Raw genomic sequence first — 21,436 nt, forward strand, 5'->3', positions numbered from 1 at the left:
AACAAATTTTTTTTGTGGTCCTTTTTGGTGATTTTCTTTCAATCCAAAATAATAGAATTTCCTACTAATAAAATGATTTAAGGTAATTTGAGCAATTTTTTGTTTGTAAGTTTGTATCAAAATTGAGCCCTTTGCACAAATCAGTAGTCAAGAAGTAACTCTCGGCTTGATATACATTTTCAACCAATATTTCTTCCTTTTTTTTGGGTCATTTTTCTTTTTCTTTTGGGGTGGGAGCTAACGCCCATTTTTCATGGAAAGTGCCTATTGGCAGTTTATCCACATTTTATTTTTTCAGGAATTTTTTGGGTAAAAAAAAATTCAAAATATTTCCAATGCATTTAAAGTGGCTGGCAATTAAAAAAAAAAAGTTTGCTATTTGCAGACCAGTCCAGTCCCTTAGCCCCTGTGACCTTTAGCCCAGGGTCGTCTGTACAAGATGCTTAGGAAATTGACCTGTAAGTTTAAATTCTCATTTTACACATTAGGATAGCAAAGTTACACTGGGTGGTCACATATCATCAGACCTCACATGGATGAAGTCACATGTCTTTTCATTTAGGTATTTTTCTCAAACTACTTTTCCAGGTATATGTTTTAGACAAAAATGATAGATGGACAAAATAATAAATAATAATTCTAAAAAAATAATAGTAATGATGACATACAATACAAGCAGGTCACATAATGGGTTAAGTCAATGAAAGACATTCTGCTCTAGATTGTGATTTGAACGCTGAAAGCAATAATAGTGGTATTATTAACACACAGAGACTTTAACCCCCCAGCATGACATAGATGACCAGGCACCCAGATGGCAGTGAAACGCTGAGAGCTTTATCTCCTGATGACTTGCAAAGCTCATCACCTGCGACCTTGGCATAAACACACATAGCTGAGGCTTTGGGGCCCTCCTGTCATACTTGTGTCCCCCTAATCCTGCCCTGCACTGGTCCGCAGGCTTTTAGCTCTCCTCTTAAATCCCACCTGTTTAGCCTGAAGGGACACGAGAAAGCCAACACCTCCCACACCCGTGCGTGCCGTCAACGTTTCCTAGAAAGACAGCGTGAGAGCTGAGAATTATGTAGCAATGGATCATACACACGCACATTGAGCCCAAGTGGAAATCTTTCTGGGAAAGGGGCAATAAAGGTTGATTCGTTAAGGATAATATGTCTCCCAGCAACTCATATTGTGTTCTGCATTGTAAATGGAAGTCATTAACTCATTTACTGCCATTGACGGCTATAGACGTCAAAATTTAATTAGTTTAACATTTTTTTCCACTTTTGTTAACAAGAAGATGAAAACCTAGATTTTTTTATTGTACATTTAGAACAGATATAAAATTTGTGATTAATTGTGAGTTAACTAGTGAAGTCATGCGATTCGATTAAAAAATTTTATCGCCTGATGCCCCAAATTTTTAATGATGTTTTCTTTTTTTAAATCGCGTCAGGCGATTTTTTTTTTTTTTTATTGTAATTAATTCCATGACTTTAATAGTTAACTCACAATTAATCAAAAATTTTATATCTGTTCTAAATGTACAATACATTTTTCTAGGTTTTCATACTCGTTAACATACTTGTTAACAAAAGTGGGGAAAAAATGTTAAACTAATAGAAATAGTTCAAATGAATTTTTGACGTCTATAGCCATCAATGGCAGTGAATGAGTTAAGATACTGAACTTGCCTAAACTTGACTGATTTAAACTGAGCATGCTGGGTGGGTGGGTTTGGGGGTATTGGGGAGGAGTTGGGGGGGGGGGGTGTATGCTAGTCCTTCATCAATGCGTTTTCCATTAATGTACATGGTCTTTTTCACACTGCTGCCATGCACCCTAGCAGAACATGATTCCTCATTAACTCACTTGCCTCAGTATGGTTAGTTTCCAAATAGTAGCACCCATGATCGAGTTATTAGTGAGATGTCAGTGAGAGGATTTGGACATAGTTTTTGTGCCCTTACTTCTGTGTTTTGCAGTGTGCACCGTTAAGGTGTAAGCGAGAGAGTGAGGGAGCAATAGCTCATGTGAAGGTGGTGAAGCATCAGGCTAACACAAGTTTTCAAAATTAAAACCCGGGACACTGCAATTTAGCTGAAAATCAAATATACAATCAATTCTCACCAGGAATTATTTATGACAAATTGAATCGCTAGTCAATCTGGTTGCCGTTGGTTGTATTATTATTACTTTAGCTGAGGCTAAATGCTATATTGGTCGACAGTTCAACAGTGATAAACGATGCGACACACTCGCCATTATACAAACATATTTGCTCAGTCTTGGCAGCAATTGGAAGCTGGTTGTGGTGTTTACTTCGCTCCGGTCCCGCATTGTAACATTGGAAATATGCCACCAGGAAAGCACAGCTTGCATTCGGTATGACTTGCAATCACGAGCATTATATAAATAGAACATTTCCCATGACACGGAAGCAGGAAGTAATTATAGTTCGGATATATGCGGATGACAGGAGAACGCAAACGTGAATGTGAAAGTTCATAAGAAAGAATTTAACAGTTAAATTCATTTTTAATTGGTTTGTCGTATCAATCCTTTTCATCATCATCATCATTCATTGTGAATCATTTTGACAACTGTGGGATTGACATACACATGATCCAAAACTCGGGACGGGACATGCGTAAAAATCCGCCGGTACTCAAGTCGGGACACAAGGCTAAAAAATGGGACTAAGCCGGGACGTCTGGTCACCCTAGGCTAGTGGCACAAAGTGATGAAGAAGCGAGACTGCATTGTTTGGCCTGATGGAAGTATTTTTTTTTTTTGGTGGAACCTCGGAGTTTGAACGTCTTGGAACTCGTACAAATCGGACTTCAACCAAAAAATCGGAGTAAAAAATGCCGAGCAAAGCCGAATGCTCTCGTTGCGGTAGTTGAGACGAATACGGTGCGTTTATATTTTTTGCGTTTTGATTTTTCCATGACAATTTTCTTCGCCATCGGCCCAAAGAAAGACAACAGCGCCAGTGGCAGCAAAGAAAAACATGACAAAACTACGAACTAGTGGAATTAAGAAGGAGATTATCGCACAGTTGTATCTACCGTGACTACTTCTGTAAATACTGGCACGAGGACCCCCCTTAGCTGTTCAACAACTTGCCTGACGTTAAACAACACACGCAAGGACCGCGTAGTAGTCTAACAATATGCCCAATGTAAAATACACACGCAACTAAACTGAACTAAAGCTAGTATTAACATAGCATTTATCAACCACTGATGCCACACAACATAACAAAAAAGGTTGAGTCTTTTTTTATTGTTTAAATACTGTACTGTACTGTAAATGTAAAAAACATAAATATAAATTAAAATGGGAATTTTCTGTTTTTGGAGCTTGGGAACGGATTAATTGCATTTACATTATCTCCTATGGGAAAAAATGTTTCGGAGGTTGAACAATTCGGACTTTGAACACTTTGCAGAAATGAATTATGTTCAAACTCCGAGGTACCACTGTATATATAAACTGTGTATCCAAGAGCACGCTTGTGGTGTCCCAAGAACCTTTCCATGCAAAACCTTTTGATTGAAAACAAGAACGTTATCAACAGCACATTACTATAGATGCTAATGCTACATCAGCCATTCTTTGCAGTTACAACTTTTATTCTATTTCCATCCTGCAACCACCTCACTCAAAGGAGACACCAGGGATTTCATCCTACTCCTGTTCAACAGCTTATTCCTGTCCCCGAAAGGCTGTGGTCTTCCCCAGCGATCGTAAAGAGACAGGCAGGACTGTGGGGGCATGGTCCTTCATGTCGCTATGGACTCTCAGTGGTCTCTTAGAGGAGGTGTTTGGTCTGAGAGTTCCATACCTTTACACCCACAGCCTGTCTGATCTACCTCTCCTGATGCTCCATCATATGGAAAGAGGAGGCGTTTATGTTTTAGCAGGCTCAGCTTTCCTTTCCTCTGACTCAAGTTGCCTGACAAATAAAGCTGTTGGGGTCATTGGTTAAGACCCAGGCAGTTTTTGTTTCAAGAGGTTTTCCAGGTTTCACAAAGACAATTGATTCTCATTTTTTCCAGCAGCGAATATGGTTTATTTGCATTTACTGTTCATGATAATGAATAATGATGATGCATTAGCCACTCCTAGTCTTGTCGAGTCTTATGCAGTTACTATGTCCCTTGTGATGATAATTTGATAATGTGTTCAGTTGCTATGTGCCTATATTAGTCGCTCTTAGTTTTTCTAATCACTCTTATTTTGTCATATTGGCCTTTATTCTGTTATATAGAACTGTGCATTGCCCTAGCAAGGCAAGCTGTTCTGCCATGTGTTCGAGGTTGCTTCCACGCATCCACCCGTGCTCTCGCCATCAGGTTTTCTCCACACCCAGCCAGCTCAAAGTTCTTATTCAAGTGTCTTCTTTGAGGCCATTCAAATCAAGCTCTGTCTGCGTTTGGGTCCTAATTCCGCACCTCACGTGACCGATTATTTAAATAACCTGCTGTTTTCAGCAAAATATTGTTTCATTATAATATGTTCAAAGCATGAGGAAGTACACGTTGAAGAAATAAATTGAAATCGCATGATACAAAACAATGCAGCGATGCAGATGGGGATCATAGATGTTGATTTAGTAGCTGATGCAGGCTGAGCGAGGTTGTAAGCCTTTGGCCCCAAATCTGATTGGCTGCTCCACAGTTGCAAGCTTGACCAATAAGAATTGCCCCATGTAGGTTTTCAGGAGCATGCAGTTACAACCGGAAAACAAAGACGTATTCTGGGCAGCAGCAGATTGGCTATGCTGTTGATACATTGTGTGTAATAATAAAACTAATCTTCTATGACAGGTTATGACAAAAACAATGACTTTATGTACATTTGGTTGGTCCTGTTAATATTTGTGACTTGCAAATTCTAGTTCTCATTTCATACATTTAAATTTTGTGTGGTGCTCACATGACACTACCGGCTTGTAGAGAGGCAGAGCCAGGAGAGGAAATGAGAGCAAAAAGCTCACGCTGCTCATCGAGCTGCAAATAACCGGCCCGAGGACATCAATAAAACTGGAATGGGCACGAGAGTGGGAGGAGAGTCAGGCCACAAATGGTGGAGGGCAAGGAAACAAGATTGGGATAGGAGAAATTAAATGGTGACTGTGTTTTAAAATAAGTGTAGTTTCAACTACAACTTGGGAAAGACCAGGAGGCACGGTCATGTCCAAACACATATTGTTATTTTATTCTATTTTCCTCCACATCCAGATGTCCATTTAGTGTGGACCCAGATGGTCTGGATACCTTCCCAGTAGTGGGAGAGGTGCTTTTGACACACGCACATGCACACACAAAGCATCATGGCTTTTATTTATTTTATTTTTTTATCCCTCTCAGATGTAAGATAAACTCTCTTCATGAAGGCTCCCCCTCCTGTTACACTTGTCCCGCCTACTTCTTCCACACGCGTGACTTGCCTTGCCGCCATTGGCTGCCTCCAACAGGACCACAATAAACTGGATCGATGCTGACTTCGGGACACGGGACAGTGAGAAAGAAGAGGGGTGGGTGGATGGTGCCATCACTGTAGGAGAGGAGGCGACCACTCACCAAATCTGGTGCTTGGATGAAGAGGGGGTGTGTTAAGCAGGTTAACGGGGTTCAGATTCAGAGGCGGAAGGGAGGAGCTGACAATAACAACAACAACATGGGATTAGGCATCAACCGAGCAATCAGGAAGATGTATTTGTGTCTTTCTGGCACATCTGCTCCTGAAAGGCGAGCAGGATGAAATAAGGTAAAAAAAAACAGACCATTTGTCTCAATGGTGTTTGAGTGAGAGAAGACGAACTGGCAATACTAATGACTGGAGCACAGAGATAGAAACAGAGCGCAGCATCGCTGGGTATGAAAGAAGAGCATGCGTCAGCACTAAAACAGTGCAAAGGAGGAATCAGAGAGTCGGTGACCGAGGAGGTGAAGCAATTTTGGTAGTGGTCAGAAGGAACAATGGAAAAGGATCCCTAACTTTCAGTGCCACACATTGCCTCCTCAATTCTGCTCTTCATCCCAGCTGCAAAAGCTCCGCTGAGGACCCGAGTAAGTGATTTCCGAGTCAGGACTGACAACGATGAATGTGAAGTGATATGCTTTGAACCCGGAAGTTCATGTCACCAACGGCAGACTGTACTGGGAACTTACCTTCTATTCTTCAGATATTCTGTAGCTTGGACAACTCAACATTTGTGGCCAAATTGTGTATTTGTAGAGGATTACATTTTCAGAACTCACCAGAATGCACCATCAAATCAGTTATTGCAAAGACCAGCACCTGGGCAGTGAGCACAGCCGTTATCACTGAACCGTGAACTCTTTGTCTAAGCTGACTCAACCAAAATGAGGACTACAATGAAGGTGGGAGTATTGCAGTATGGCATATAAATGAACTCAAAGCTATGCAAAACCAGTCAATGTTGATGGATGCCAAGCAGAATGCTTGAGCCGTCTTCCTAAGGAAAGTATAAACTGTGAAGCAAGCTGACTGAGCCTTTGACTGACTACTGGACTTGGAAGCAAATGTTAATTAGATGTGGACGTGCTGCCATGGGGGAGACGGCAGAATACCAGAGACTGCAGGAGACTTCAGAATCTGACTACCACTGCGTAAACAGTGATGATGAAGAGGTAGATCTTGTCTTTTCATTTTGTCGTTATTTTCACTGCTGTTATGAGTTCCAACAAATCCATGCTCAGTGGTTTAGAGATTATACAAAGGTAGAAACGTCATGAAAAAAAGTCAGCTTATTGTCAAAGGGTTTTTAATATTGATATCATAGAAATATGTTTATAGTAATATTTATTACTGCTTATCAAGTTAAGTTATACGCCGATGCCCTTCATCACTACATACTTTTAATATTACTTGCAATTTTCTGCATGTAGAAAAACATAAGACCAAAATGAGCAACACGGTGACCTACTGGTTAGCACCTCTGCCTCACAGGTTCGGGGTTTGAATCCCAGCTCAACCCTAAAAAGTAACTATGAAATGTCCAGAAACAAAAGAAGAAATCCCCAAAACTATAATAAAATGACCAAAAATACCGGTAGTCATACAATGTCCAAAAAGGGAAGAAGGGATGCAGAAAATGACCCTAATATATCCACAAAATTGCCATAAATGTCAGAAATTTGATAGAAAGGCTAAAAATGTAGGAAAAACAAAGTCTGAAAAATGACAGAAAAACGACAACCCAAAACAGAAGACGTAAGGTACAAGAAAATGAATCTCTATGTATTTGGATGCTCCGTATTTTTTCATTATGATGCAGCTCTAATGAGCTCTTAGGCCCTCAGTACATTAGACTATCACAAACACATTTTTTTCCCTTCATCATAATGTTCAAATGTTCTGCGGCTCCAGACACATTTTTTTTATTTATTTGGCCTAAAATATCTCTTTTGACAGGAAAGGTTGCTGACAACTGTCATAGTCCAACAAATGAAAAATCCAGCAAAAAAGGGGAAGGAACCTTGGATCAAAAAAAGCGTGTAGGTAGTAGTGACAGTATAAGGAGCTGCTAACAGCAGGTGCTCTTCAAACTCAGTGGGCAAAAAATAAAATAAAAAGGCATAGTCGAGGCACTTTGCTGCTGACATTTTATTGCCAACGCGTTTCAACTCAGTTTTCATCAGGGCTAATGAAAAATCCAATTTGATCAAAATGGTACATTGAATACTTTATCTAACTCGGTGCTGCCATCGATCCTGTTGGTTGGAAGAGGGAAACCTCCAAAACCTGCAAGTCTTCGGCCCTCGTGGACCGATTTTGCCCACCCCAGATCTATACCATGCCGTGAAATGTCTTACTTTAACATGGATCTGTCGCCTTACTGTGGCTGTGTGAAAACCAGGAAGTTGGAAGTCCCGCTTCCTCCGTGGCATATACCCCATTGGAATCACCATGGATGCATACACAGCCTTATTCTATACTGAATTGATAATGTTTTTGTTTAATTAATTAATGTATTCTTTAGTTTAGCATTTGTCAACAAACCAATGGTTTTAAGTGCTCTACAACTTATAAACAACAACAACCATCAAGCTGCCCTTAATAAATATGTGCTTATAGTAATGCCCCACTTAATTCTGTGGTCACGCTGATTGCATTGGATGAGCGGTTGCAGAGAAACGAAAGATGTGTAGATCTGTTCAACATTTTGATGACATCAGTACGGATTTTTGTGTGGATCTGTTCATGGTGCCTCTCTGCGGTTTCATCAGAAATAGTAAAATGGTGTCTCATTTCAGAGAGTCTTATTAAATATGTTTTTGGTTCACACTACTCCGATACACTGCAAGCAGATTTACCCCATTGCGTTGCATTTGAAAACCATATAATATATCCGTATTTCTCAACCCTGGTCCTCATGGCACACTATCCAGCCTGTTTTCCATCTCTCCCTATTCCAACACAGGTGGGGATCATTATCAGGCTTCTCCGGAGCTTGCTGATGAGCTGTCATTGGAATCAGCTGCGTTGGAATAGGGAGACATGGAAAACAAGCTGGATAGTGTGCCCCGCTGAGGACCAGGGTTGAGAAATACTGTAATAGATTAGACAAAGCTAGTGATTAAACATATAAAAAAGTGTCACTTTGAAACGATAAAAAAGTAGAGTCAAACATGTTATTTGTGGGTATTACTGTATTCTGCATGTAATCGCAAGTAAATTTAAATATGACATACATAAATATAATGTAAAAGGTAAGCACTATAGAGTTACTTTTAGACTGAGCTGTTAAAAATGGAATTGCTCCTGTGAGGGTTTAAGTGTTCAAAGACAGGTTGTGGTAGGATTTGTGATTTCATGATGGAGTTGACATCAGGATGTACTTGGTGGTCGTATGGTCAGCTGTTGTATGTATGCTAATCCTAAATACCTTCCATTGACAAAGGCTTCTGTGTTTGCTTGACTTTGAGAGGTTTGCAACTTTGCTTTCTATATAAACCCTTGATTCCCACAACCGTGCTTCCTTTAACCTCCTCCTTATCCACGACACTTGATCATTCAAAGATGAGAGAGCAAATATGAATGTGGGAGTCATTGGAACGAGATTCAGATGGAACGTGAAAGCCAGACTTTGCCCCTGAGTTTACTACATGTGAGATCTAAGAGTGATGCATCCCCCAGAAGCTTTATGTTACTTCCCATTTTGTAAGATTGAACTGATGTGATGTGTGTGTGTGTGTGTTTTGAGGATAAGCATGTGATGCTTTTCCCTGACATAATGCAGACCTGATGCTCATTTGATTCTGCTTAATCTTATTTACCTATCAGCAAGTTTTATGTCAGTTTATAGCAAAGTCAACATTGTGAAGAATGTTGGCTTTAATTACGTGTTTAAGCATTTAATTCAATTTTTTCTTTTAATTTTATCACTTGCGCAGTTAATTTTTGCTGGATTTGAGAAGACGGAAATTCCCTACTTCCGATGCACTGGGCGACATGCAACAAAACCAACTGTTGCACATTGTACGGTGTATAGCAATTACTTTGCAGGAGTGGCTGACAGTAGGCCACTGATTTCAGATTTGAATTGCTAGCACGTGGTGGTGCACAGTCACAGATGCAGAGCTCCTAACTGTTAAAGATTGCCCGTTTTTAGTAACGGTAATCACTTGAACACTAGCTGTTAGGCCCGTAACAGATTGCATATGTAAAAAAAAAAAAAACATGGGTCATACTCATATTGCTCAAACAGGTTGAAAACGGGCAAAAGTACTTAATAGATATTTGCGATATTTTTAACGACACACTAATTGCAGATGCAGCGTACCTCCGCCGATCCGTTACAATAAAGTTGTGCTCACACATGCACAGTGCATGCTAGGAAATGAGTCTGACATCAGTCAAAAGCTAAAGATAACAACTCCCCCAGATCACCACTAGCCGTAATAGATTGCTATCATCAACAACGAACAAGGGCAGCGACACAAAGTGAAGTTTCATTGCCAGATTGTTCTGTCCATTGACCGACAACTGTGTGCTTACAAGAACTTTATTCATCGTAGAATAAAGTCCCGCTAAAGTACCTCAAGCATTTTAGTTTACATTTTAAAATAGTTGTATTTATTTAATTAAGTTTAAAAACATTCAGAAGTTCACAAGTAGCCATTCTTCCATGTTTGTGTTGCACCCACTGACCCACATTTTTGTTTGTCAGTCGAAGGGTAGGGAAGGGTGGGGGGGATTCTTTAATTTACTTGCTTTTTGAATGGAAGATTTTGCGATTGCTTTGTGGTCACTTATTTCCGGCTTAATTGTTTTGTTGAATGTTCTTAGGCCAAATTCAATTAAAGTACTTTTATATCAAGCATGCTTGTGCTGGTTATCAGCCTTTCATTGAAAAAGTGAGACCCTGTAAATAAGAAAAATCAAGTGATGAAAATCGCTCTTCAGCCCTAAGAGAGAAAAAAGTTCTGGCACCGTGCCAAGGCTAACTACATTCGTAGAATTTTCTTTCAGGTATCCGTAGCAGGAAGATGGCGGCAAAACATGTTGGCCTCCTGTAAGGACCACCGCCACCTTAGTGATTACTAGACCTATGATTATATAAAAATATGGGTATGGCCTTTAATTTCCATTTGTTTTCTAACTATTTAATATGTTAATGAAATAATTGGACAAAATAAGTGAATGAACACACCACAAAATAACCTGACATGACGGTGGTGTGAACACCATCACAGAATACAAAACAAACTAAAATATTTGATAATATAGCTTTACAACATAGTGTATGTTTATAATGTTTTGTAGCATTTTCAGAAATAATGTCTGCGCATTTAAGGCCACACTAATAAGACACTGGTTCTAGAATTATACGGCTTCATTCAAATATCAAGATAAGTGTATGGCTAGTAGCGCTTAAGTCAGAATAAAGTAAAAACGTGGTAATGCAAGATCCTCACCCCAGTTGCATTAGATTTGGTGCCACCTAGTGCCATTAGTTTGCAGCAGCAGGTTGACATACTGCAGTAATCCTATTGGTCCAATCTCCTTAGTGATGAGGCATCTGGCACCATTGTGATGCATTCCTTGCACTGATTTTTAAGCTGCAACCCGTGGATGTAAATCAGTCATGGTCCACACATGCATACTTTTCACCACAGCACTACATGTTGTTTTGTGTGGCTTGTTGTGTTGTCTTGGCAAAACTTGGCATACATACATACCACTACAACAATAAGCTAGCTACAGTATGTTTCTTTTTACCAGTATTTCAATAGCAACATTTAGTATGGCATCTCTTTTTCTCGAGCATGCAAGTTAGCGCTCATTAGTGTTATCATCGCTGAGTGAACTGTAATGTGATGACATCAGAAAAATACCCTCAACATAGGTTTAAAATAGCTTCTTTTGGTATTAATACGACATCTGACCATAACACCAGGTTCTTTGATATAATAGGTCCTTTACTGCGATACATTCCATCCTAATGAGCCAACTTAATGAAATTGCCCACATAAGGAAGTGAAGGAAGCTTAAAGAAAGGAAGCTGCAGATGGGAAGTGTGTTTACTATTTTGTTGCTGTCCTGTCACATCCTGTGTAATTAACACGTTCTAATGACCTCAATGTGTAGTCTAATGAGAGCAAGATGTGGTTGACACTTAAACTTGATGCAGTGAATCAAGGAGCCACTTACCCATTTGATCAATACTTACATAGGAATGAGAGCATAAAAAGAAATATGAAAATGCAGACATGTAATGAGCAGAGAGATTAAGCTGTGCAATTTAAAAGCCATACATGAAGGTGTATTTAGAAAAGTGAATTAAAGGAAGCTCTGCTGTTAAAAAGCAGCTGGTAAGGGTTTGTTTTTAGTCCGCCAAGTTGGAGAGAGATAACATTTTTGGAGGATTAGTTGCAGGAAATAAAGAGCAGCGCCAAATAAAGAAGCAAATGCCATGGGTCAGTTAGACTCTGGGGAGAGAGAGGAACATGGGAGTAGTGTGGAAAAAATTGACTAAGGGGGGTAGAGTAGCCAAAATTTGTAGGAGTACTTTACTCTATAATAATATGACTCAAATAAATCCTCTAAATAATAGAGCAAGATTAAGTACTCAATGAAAAAAATACTCAAGTACTGATTAACTGGTAACTAACTTCTGATTTGTTTTCTAATTAGTGCATGGATCTTATACACAAAATATAATTATTCTTTGTTTAACCCGGTAAGGTAATTCATTGTGAACAGTTTCTCATTGACACTTTGAGAGCGGACAGTTGGACTTTGGACAATCCACTCTACAACTCTACTGCATAAAATATATTGCATACACAAATTCAGATAGTGTCTAACAACATCAGTTTACCTAAATAATAGATGAAAGCTTTATTAAATGGACTCTGTGCACCAGGTCAGTGGCCTACTTCTGGTCTCGCCAGTAATCGGTAAATTAGTGTTAGCTTCTTACGCCATTCAAAATGAACAGACAGAAAAACTTAAAGTCCTTTAATTACCAGAAAAGTGAGTGAATAATTATATAGGTTTTGGAGTGTTTGTGCATTTGAACTTAAACATCCTGCTATAGTCACTGGATGTCCTATAATATAGATGAAATAATTTTTATGAACCTTATTTTATACTGTGTGTATAATACGGTATAAATACTTCAAATAAAATATCAGATAAGACATAATGGGTATCTTAAAGCTGATATAACAGTAAATTAGGGGTGCAGTGATCACAATTTTCTGGCTGATCACCAATCCCTTTCAACAAGGCCTGTCGATCCCAATATTTACCAATTCGGATGCAGCATACACTTTCGTTGTTCCAATTTTGTTTTATTGAAAAATGCTAAACAAAACCTGTGAAACAAGATTAACAGATTGTTTGAAGTGCAATGAAGCAGTTGCCTCAAAAGAAAATGAAAAGCTGATTAGTCATCTCAGAGCAGAAGAGGAGGAGATTGGTGGACAAGATTGGTTTTACTTTAAGGGATCTTCCGATCACTGATTGCCCCAAATTTAAGGAAATCGGGGCAGATACCGATCCCAACCAATCACTCGATGCACTGCGACAGAAAAAACAAATAATGTAGCATCAAGGCATAGTAATGAAAACTTTACGTCAGGGTAGTCCACATTTTTTCCACTTGCATTCTGGTACGCGCAGCAAAATCTTCATGATGCAAGGGTGGGCAAGCCCGGTCCTCGGGGGCCGGAGTCCTTCCCTTCTCCGACACACCTGAGCCATATGATCAGCTCATTAGCAAGCTCTTCATAAGCCTGATAACAATCCTGTTGTCTGGAATCAGGTGTGCTGGAGGATAACTTCTAAAACATGCAGCAATCTGGCCCTCGAGGACCAGAATTGCCCACTCCTGTTTATTGTACAGCATAATAATATATTGAACTCTCTTCTGTTCATTTCTAATAATTGGACTTCGTTCTCTTCCAAAGATATACAGTAATAAGCAAAGTCCAGTGTACAGGTATGTTTGAACACTTAATCAATCTGCGCCATGTTTAATTTCCAGAAAATGTTTGCATGTGTTTTGAGAGGGGGGGGGGGGGGGGGGGTAATTGTATCACAGGAAGCAAGCTCTCCATCCTGCAGTTGAATGTGACCCTTTGGCCCCGGATCAAATGCTCCTCTGGGCCTGAATACCATGACGCCTCTGTCTTCTGCACCGGGTGCTGCTCTGCACGACACTGGCTGACTGACTGCAGAGGATGAGGGTGGGCGGAAAAAAATGGGTGGCAAGCTCTGAGAAAAGTTTTGAAGAGGTGGCGCAAGGCATTCAACAAGAAGATAGTGTAAGGGGACACCACATTGTATTGGATCGAGTAATTTAGGGAGTATAGCGATCGTCATAATTGATGTTCAGACAGGCAGAACTAGTTGGAGGCCCTTTCAAAAGCTCCATAAAGTCAATAGGTCCGAGTGCAAAAAAATCTGCTCCATGTTCTATTTTAAGATGAGGAAGTAGGAGAATGGGAGCTGTGGAGGTATATTGGTGATGTGTGTACAAGCCACACGAGAAGGGTCAAATAAGAGGAGACATTGCATCACACATTGCGGAGTGCTCTCTTTGACACCATCCAGATACTGATTTTGTTGCGCTGTTAAAAAAGAAAAAGAAAAAAGATGAAACCAGAGCCTCTGACTGGCTGCATATCTTCAGTCTGTCTGGCTTACTGGAGGGTGATTGACCGAGGGAGAAGGAACTCCTATTTTTAGCCCCACGCTGGATGGAAGAATGAAAAAGCAAACAGACAGTAGCTCCGCATGCAGAGTCAGACTGCGAGTGAGACGGCGAGTGAGATTTAAGGAGAGGGAGGGGAGAGGGAGGAGTGATTCACAAGTTCAGATCGCTGGCTCATTACTGTGTGGGGAGAACACTTGATGGTAGGACTGGCTGTTTAGTTTACCGGACTCTTATTGCACATGGAAGTGCCTCTCCGCCCATGTGAGCGAGTCAAAGCTAAAGAACGGACTTTCAGAGGAATTGGCCTGCCATGGAATGTTGTAGATTTAGACACAGTTTTGTGAGACGCCGTTTGCCCCACATCTGGCTTCAAAGCTCCCGATCTGGATCCGGGGAGTTGGTGTACCCATTCCTTCAGACACTGGGAAGCTCAGAATGGGAGCAAAGTGGTTCTTCTAGTGGTTTGGAGGACAGGCCGGTATCACAGAGCACATTGTTTGGCTGCTCTGCTCATAAGGACTGAGGAATTCAGGATGCGGCGCTTTGACAAGCTGAGAAAGTCGTTCCCTTTCCTGGCACACTTTCGTGTATATCGAGTAAGTTTGTTTGACTTCTCTTGTCAAAAAGGCTTGTGTGTTGGGTGTAAGATGGACCAAGGCGGGTGGGGGGTGGCTTGAGGGGGGTGTTGTTTTTGCAGCAGGAGGGAAGAGCAGAAAAGTGTTGATACGGGTCATGACGTTGGCCTTTCATACTTCTGTGAATGTCTGTGTGTGAATGTGTACATTTCTCCACCAGCATGAGGAAGGAGATTTGCTATTCTGTCATGTGCTTATTTTACAAGTCTCAATTCTTAGGATTAATTAATTTGTGGTTTTGTAAGTGTATATCTAAAGATATATCTGTGATCAAGTGACTTTGAAGCACGTATTGGCCTGATTTGGGTGCAGACAGCAAATCTGTTCCCTCTCAGTGACGATGTGAATGTACGAGGGGAATGGTTGTTCATCTCTACCTGTGTACAATATATTCCTTGCGACGGCTATCAACAAAAAGCCCAGGATGTAGTCCACCTTTTGCTCAAAGACAACTGGGGTAGGCTACAGCTCCCTATGACCCTGAACAGAATAATCGGCATATATAATGGAATGATGGAGCCTGATAGCAAATTGGTGAAGTTGCCCAAAACAGAGCTTGATTTATCTACACTCTAAAAACAGTTGGGTCAAAAATAACCCAAACATGGCCAAAAAGAGGCCGGCCCAAATTAAAGTTGGGTCAAATGAATAACAGACCAAAAAAAACCCTCTAAAAATGGGTTTTGGGTTATTCTTTTGAATCAACTTTTGACCCCAAAAAAGGATACTAATTCAACCAACTTTTTGGTTTAATAACCCATAGATAACCCAAAGCATTGGGTCGATCCCTCCCAAAATGGGTTGTTTTCTGGAAAATTTAAATTATGTTGTTTTGTGGATTGTTTGGTGGGTTATTCATTTGAACCAACTTTTTGGTTTAAATAAATAAACCCAAATGTTGTGTCGGTCCCGTTTTGACCCAATTTGGGTTACTGTAACTGTTTTTAGAGTGTATGATTTCTGGGAGGTTGTGATCGGCATAATCAGCAATTAAGTAATTAGTCATCAGGATTTGATTGAATTAACTATAATAACCAATATAACTATAATAATAACTCAAACCTTTAGCAATTTTTTTTGTTTGAAATTTTTGACAGCAGTGGCTCACTTTGAAAACAATTCAGCATTTTTGTCAATTTTCTGACATGTTACGAACCAAATCATGAACTGTATCATAATTTGTTTGTGCATTTTCTGCACTGTCAATTTGAATCCATGTCCTGTTTTTGAATAAAGGAGCAGAAGTTATTCAATCGTTTTTAAAAATCGTATTCATTGATTAATCGACAAAATAATCGACAGTTGTTGCAATAAGTGTTTTTCGCAGCCCTAGTGGTGTCATGATATTACAGCTAGTAGACTGTTATTTTAGTCCAACCCCTTATAGCTCAGACTTGACACTGCTATGCAAAGAGGCCAGACAGGAAGCAGAGTTGCATCTTCTTCACTGTGTGGTGAACTAACACCGATGTGTTGACTGCGTAGGACGATCCGGCTTGCCTTGTGGATGTGAAGGCCAATAACTCATAATATGAATGATTTTTGGGGATGCTTTTCAGAGTAATATATTATGCATGTACTATATATAGAGTATCAGCAACCTGAAATACTTTATTCAAGTAATAAACAAAAAAGTATCTATAGTCTATATTCTGTCTGTTTTATTGATCTCTTTAATTTAGACTACATATTGAGGTCACTATTACAAATTATGCACTACTAGCTCTACCGGCATCTTTTTGACCCTCACTGTACATAACATCACAAACTATCTTAACTAATAAAGAAACAAACCACCTATTCTATTCAAAACATAAGCTACATGGCAGAGACGACAGTACAAAGTGATTCCTGGGAAAACCCAAGGCTTTAAAATCTTAATGTCAGACCGTTGACTATTTCAATCTAAAATACTGGCACTGCTCAACAGTGCCATAGATGATGCAAACAAAGCACTCAGCATAAAGTATACTAATTCTCATTTGCCATGTTTAGTTAAAGGTGCATGGCCTTGCCAGGGTAGCAACGTTTCTAAAATATCCGCAATCGTACACATTGTAGAGCCCTAACATTAGAGTGGCCTCATTTGAAATCATTAAAGAGAGGATTGAAGAATGTGTTCATGCTTAATTAAAGATGCATGTCTTCCGTACATGAGTTGTTAACACTGATTTTTTTTTTTTACAGTTTTAGGTCACAAAGAGGTTCAGCAATAGGAAGTGATATTTCACCACACTCAATAATATGGTTAAACGACAGAGGGAAAGCCATGACCTTTGAACTTCGTAAGCCCACACAGAAAGTTCCCTATTCACATTCTTAATTGCTACATAGCCGAATGATCCTTATGACCCCGAGACTCCACTCTAATGTTCTCCTTGTCGTTCTCTACAGATTGTGTTGCCATGTCAAACTATGAGGGTTTCACTTAGTGTACGTATGAGGAGCATGCTAGTTGCTATTGTTTATTTGTTTATCCTTTTCCCCCGACCAGCTTTATGTCATGATCCACTCAGTTCTCACAATATTAGGCACACCTGCACTATTCTATGTAGACTCTATTAGATTATACGATTAGACCAGTGGCTACCAACCTTTTTTCCGCCATGGACTGATTCATGGTAATATAGTTGTGGATAACGTATACGTATACAAAAAATGTTGTTGTTGTTTGTATCTGCTACCGTATGGGTACAGGTTGGCGGACCGGTGGTTTAAGTCCATTGCTTATAGACGGTGCATGAACTAGCATTAATAGCACCTTTTGATTTCCCAGAAGATGGTTTGGGCTTCACCGTCAAGCCAGAAAATGCACATGAATGAAATCGTGTAGTTTGTAAGAATATAATAGTAATATAGTCATGTTTATTAGTCGTATTATGGTCATGTATTTGTTTACTGTAAGAGCCGCTCTGTACTTTTCCAGACAATATTTGCTCATCATTTTACTTGCATACAATACTCAATTACACCTGTGTTTTTGATTGTTGGTTGCATTTTTGCGCATTTGTTTGAAACAATCTCCTGCTCAACAATGTAAAAAAACTATCGAATGAGTAGTTTCCTGTGTTGTGTTTGTGTCCTTGCAGAAACTGGGCAATAATATGCAGTGTGAGGAAGGCACAGAATGGCTGCTGGAGCTGCTGATAGAAGTACAGTTGCAGCAGTACTTCCTGCGAATCAGAGATGACCTAAATGTCACACGGCTCTCCCATTTCGACTATGTCAAGAATGAAGACCTGGAGAAGATTGGCATGGGTCGACCTGGTGAGAAACTGGACACTCTCTCCTTTGTGTGTGTGCGTGCGTGCGTGCGTGTATGGAGTAGTCCTAAATCTTGTGAACTAATTAAAAGTTGTTCAAGTAATATGCAATGTCTTTATCTTGTACCAGGTTTTCAGAAACCAATCTGGTTGTTGTTGTAATTTGTTCTGCACTAACTGTAGTGTTTAGTACTAGTTTATTGCTGTATTTCTGCATTGGCATGATATCTATTATTTTCTTGATTACAAAGGGCAGAGACGACTGTGGGAGGCTGTAAAAAGGAAGAAAGCAATGTGCAAGCGCAAGTCCTGGATGAGCAAGGTGGACACAAATCACCCACACACACACACGCATATTATTGAGGATGTATGGCATGTGTGGCAACTTTGCATGACGGCATCTGTCTGTCGGACACAGCACGGAAATCTTTTATGTTAACATGACATTTGTCTTGCTTGTGGGCACAAACCATTTAACCTCAAAAGACCCCACCCTTATCCAATGTAAAGCGCACAACGGAATATAAGTTAGGTACACTTGTAGGTTTGCCATTGCTTGTGACGTAAAGATATTGCTTTGGTTCACATGACTATTATAGCTTGGAAACATAGTTCTAAAACAATAAGAAATAAAATTAAAAAAAAGAGTCGGTGGAATACTTCAGTGTAGTTTGTAGTAGGGGTGGCAATCTTTGAATGTCTCACGATTCGATTTGATTCCGATTTTTGATTCAAAATGATTTGACTGACAATGATTTTTGCTTCAATCTATAGATGTGCAAGGAATTGTAATGATCTACTCCAGTCTGACTCGCTAATGCTAATTAGCGCGCTACTCGCGGCACTTTTATCACTCAAAAGAATGGCTCCACACTGCAAAAAAAAAACTTTTATTGGAATAACTTGATCGTGAATTTTCTTTCTCCTCTCAAATGTGGCTACAACTTAACAGCATATTAGACCGCGTGGAACCACACTGCCCCTAAGTGGCCAAATCGGGTACAACATGAACAGCACTCCAAATAAAGGCACATTAAGACAAAGGCAAGACAGTATAAAATCATTTAAATAAAATCTATTTTGGGACATTTAAAATCGATTCTGAATCATACTAAATGAGAATCGCGATTCTTATGAGAATCGATTTTTGGCACATCGCTAGTTTGTAGCTTTTGGTAGGTATAATGGGCTGGACCTCAACATGGCTCATTTATGCAACTCAGTTGGTCACATTAGTCAGCTGTTTTTCAGTGTGTGCAAATAACAATTTCATCTCGTCGTGTTAGTGCAAGTGCATATGTTTTAATGGTTCCACCAACACTGGCACAAAATTAGAGATTGTGTTTCAGTCACCTTCTTTAGCCTGTTGTAGTTTCTGCATTATACATAAGTCGGTGTGCATGTTTTTCTATTCATAAATATTTCCAAGCGATGGTATGCGTTCCAAACATGCACATTGCTCCAAACGACCCCGTCGATGAACATTGAGCATACATGCGTGTTTATAATCCAATGGTGGGGGCCCTATGGGGGAAAAACACAACAAACTAAAAGCAAACAGCACCTGTATTGGTTGTTGGAACGTTTCATGAAATACTGGTAGATCTCCTTATATAAGCGCTTATCAATGCGTGCGAAATCTTTAATCTAATTCATGGTGACCCGTGGTCATTATTTAGTTTCTTTTTGCTTCATTTTAAGAGCTATTTTTGCACATTTGAAGTAAAAAAGTTTGCCTTTCACATGTACATTAGCATGTGAGCGAGGCAAACAGTCGATCATGGGGAACACGGTGCATGAAGCATCAACGAGACTTTTTACTGTAAGAAACACGTTTACGCTGAACCCTCACCATTGGCAGGCATGACGCAAATAACAAAAATGTGCAAACAATAGATGACCCCCCTAACATGTCAACGTTTATGATAATAGTTTAAATCGTATATACCCCAATGAGCCCAAAATGCTTTCATATCATTTCAAACCTAACTCTGTGACACGGGCATGTGGTTGTCTAACTTGTCTGCATGTCCTACAGTGTGTGATTATCTGATGATTTTTCTTCTTTGACTTATTTCAACTTCTGCTCAGTCATCGTCAGGATATTTTGAATGTTGAGCCTCCTATTAGAAATTACACAGTGCCTCACACGGTATTTTTGAAAACGGATACAGCAGTATGTCATGTCTGGTACGGTTTGAATGTGACACCATACACCGCCTGCTACTGTTTATATTTGGTCAGTCAAACATGCTTGGAAGCGACGATTCATTGACACATCTTTGTAATTATCCAATTTCTGTGTACTGACTTTTGCTGGGCGCCTCATTATCATTCCAAATTTGTGTCTGGAATGAGGATTACAACATTCTTGAGGGAAACATCACTTTGTACTGTATCTGATTTAGCTGTGGGATTTACTGTCAATGCGAGTGCTGGGTAAATTATATATTAAATGTGTTTTTTGGGGGCCAAAATAACTATGGTAGCTTTCTCCTCTCTTTGAGCTTCTAAATTGAGAGTGTCTGCTCAGTCAGCTGGCACATTGTACATGAGCAAGTTTAGGGGAACTAAAAACCCTCCTCACACATGCTCACATTCAGCTTACTTAATCTAATAGTGCTTGGCCTGATGGCACTTCCCTTGCAGAGAAGTTATTTCCCGTTGCGTCCTTAATGATAGGTGCATGTCTGTGCATTTGCATAGTTGCTCAGTGACTGCATAGACATCATCACATTTGGTCAAAAACAAGGCAACAACAGGTCACTTGTGTATTCATTACTCAGCACGTGCGCTTGTATAAAGTCCTTTTTTGTGTGTGCATATATACACAAAATTGAACTTTATATATTTTTTGCAACCACAAAAATAAAGCTGTGCCAGACTTTGATTAAATGTTGTTCACACTCCTTTTTTCAGTTATATCAAATGAGCATTGTGGGATTTTCATTTGTGAACAGAGAGTGCAAAAAAACAACAACTTTAGCAATATGTATAAACTGTGCCACAAGTTCTGCCTTTTTTTTATCTATTAGGCAATAATGGTGCGATGCTGTAACGATGATTTGCTGATTTAAGACATTCGGTGAATGGGTGTTGGTAAGAAAGGAAACAGGGTCAGCTCAGTGTGAAGGAGGGCTTTAGAATCTGCTCAAACATTCCTGAGGGTTCATTGTTTAATTTCTGAAGTTGCTATATGTGACTCAATATGGCCTCTAAAGTTTATCTTTACTTTCCTAAATATTTTAGCAAGTTGTGTCTGATCTGAAGCAATATTGTGCTGTAGACTTCTGGTTGACGTTTTGCTCTCTATGCTTGCAATATTTTTTTAG

The 21,436-nt window shown here is 39.7% G+C and overlaps 1 protein-coding gene across 6 annotated transcripts in view; it reads left to right on the forward strand.

The window, feature by feature from the left end:
• Positions 1–21,436, forward strand: part of tnk2b (tyrosine kinase, non-receptor, 2b) — a 54,581-nt gene that overhangs the window by 14,746 nt on the left and 18,399 nt on the right. For 3 of the 6 annotated variants that reach the window (XM_077557847.1, XM_077557848.1, XM_077557849.1), the window contains exons 1-3: positions 5,533–6,668; positions 17,931–18,108; positions 18,356–18,426. In XM_077557847.1, coding sequence (XP_077413973.1) covers positions 6,561–6,668; positions 17,931–18,108; positions 18,356–18,426 — 357 coding nt within the window. In that variant the 5' untranslated portion in view covers positions 5,533–6,560. Of the gene's footprint in view, positions 1–5,532; positions 6,669–14,553; positions 14,803–17,930; positions 18,109–18,355; positions 18,427–21,436 lie in introns of those variants that run through there. The other 3 variants (XM_077557851.1, XM_077557852.1, XM_077557850.1) reach the window with 3 other exon arrangements.

Source organism: Vanacampus margaritifer, chromosome 2 (genome assembly GCF_051991255.1).
Source record: "Vanacampus margaritifer isolate UIUO_Vmar chromosome 2, RoL_Vmar_1.0, whole genome shotgun sequence".
NCBI lineage: Eukaryota > Metazoa > Chordata > Actinopteri > Syngnathiformes > Syngnathidae > Vanacampus > Vanacampus margaritifer.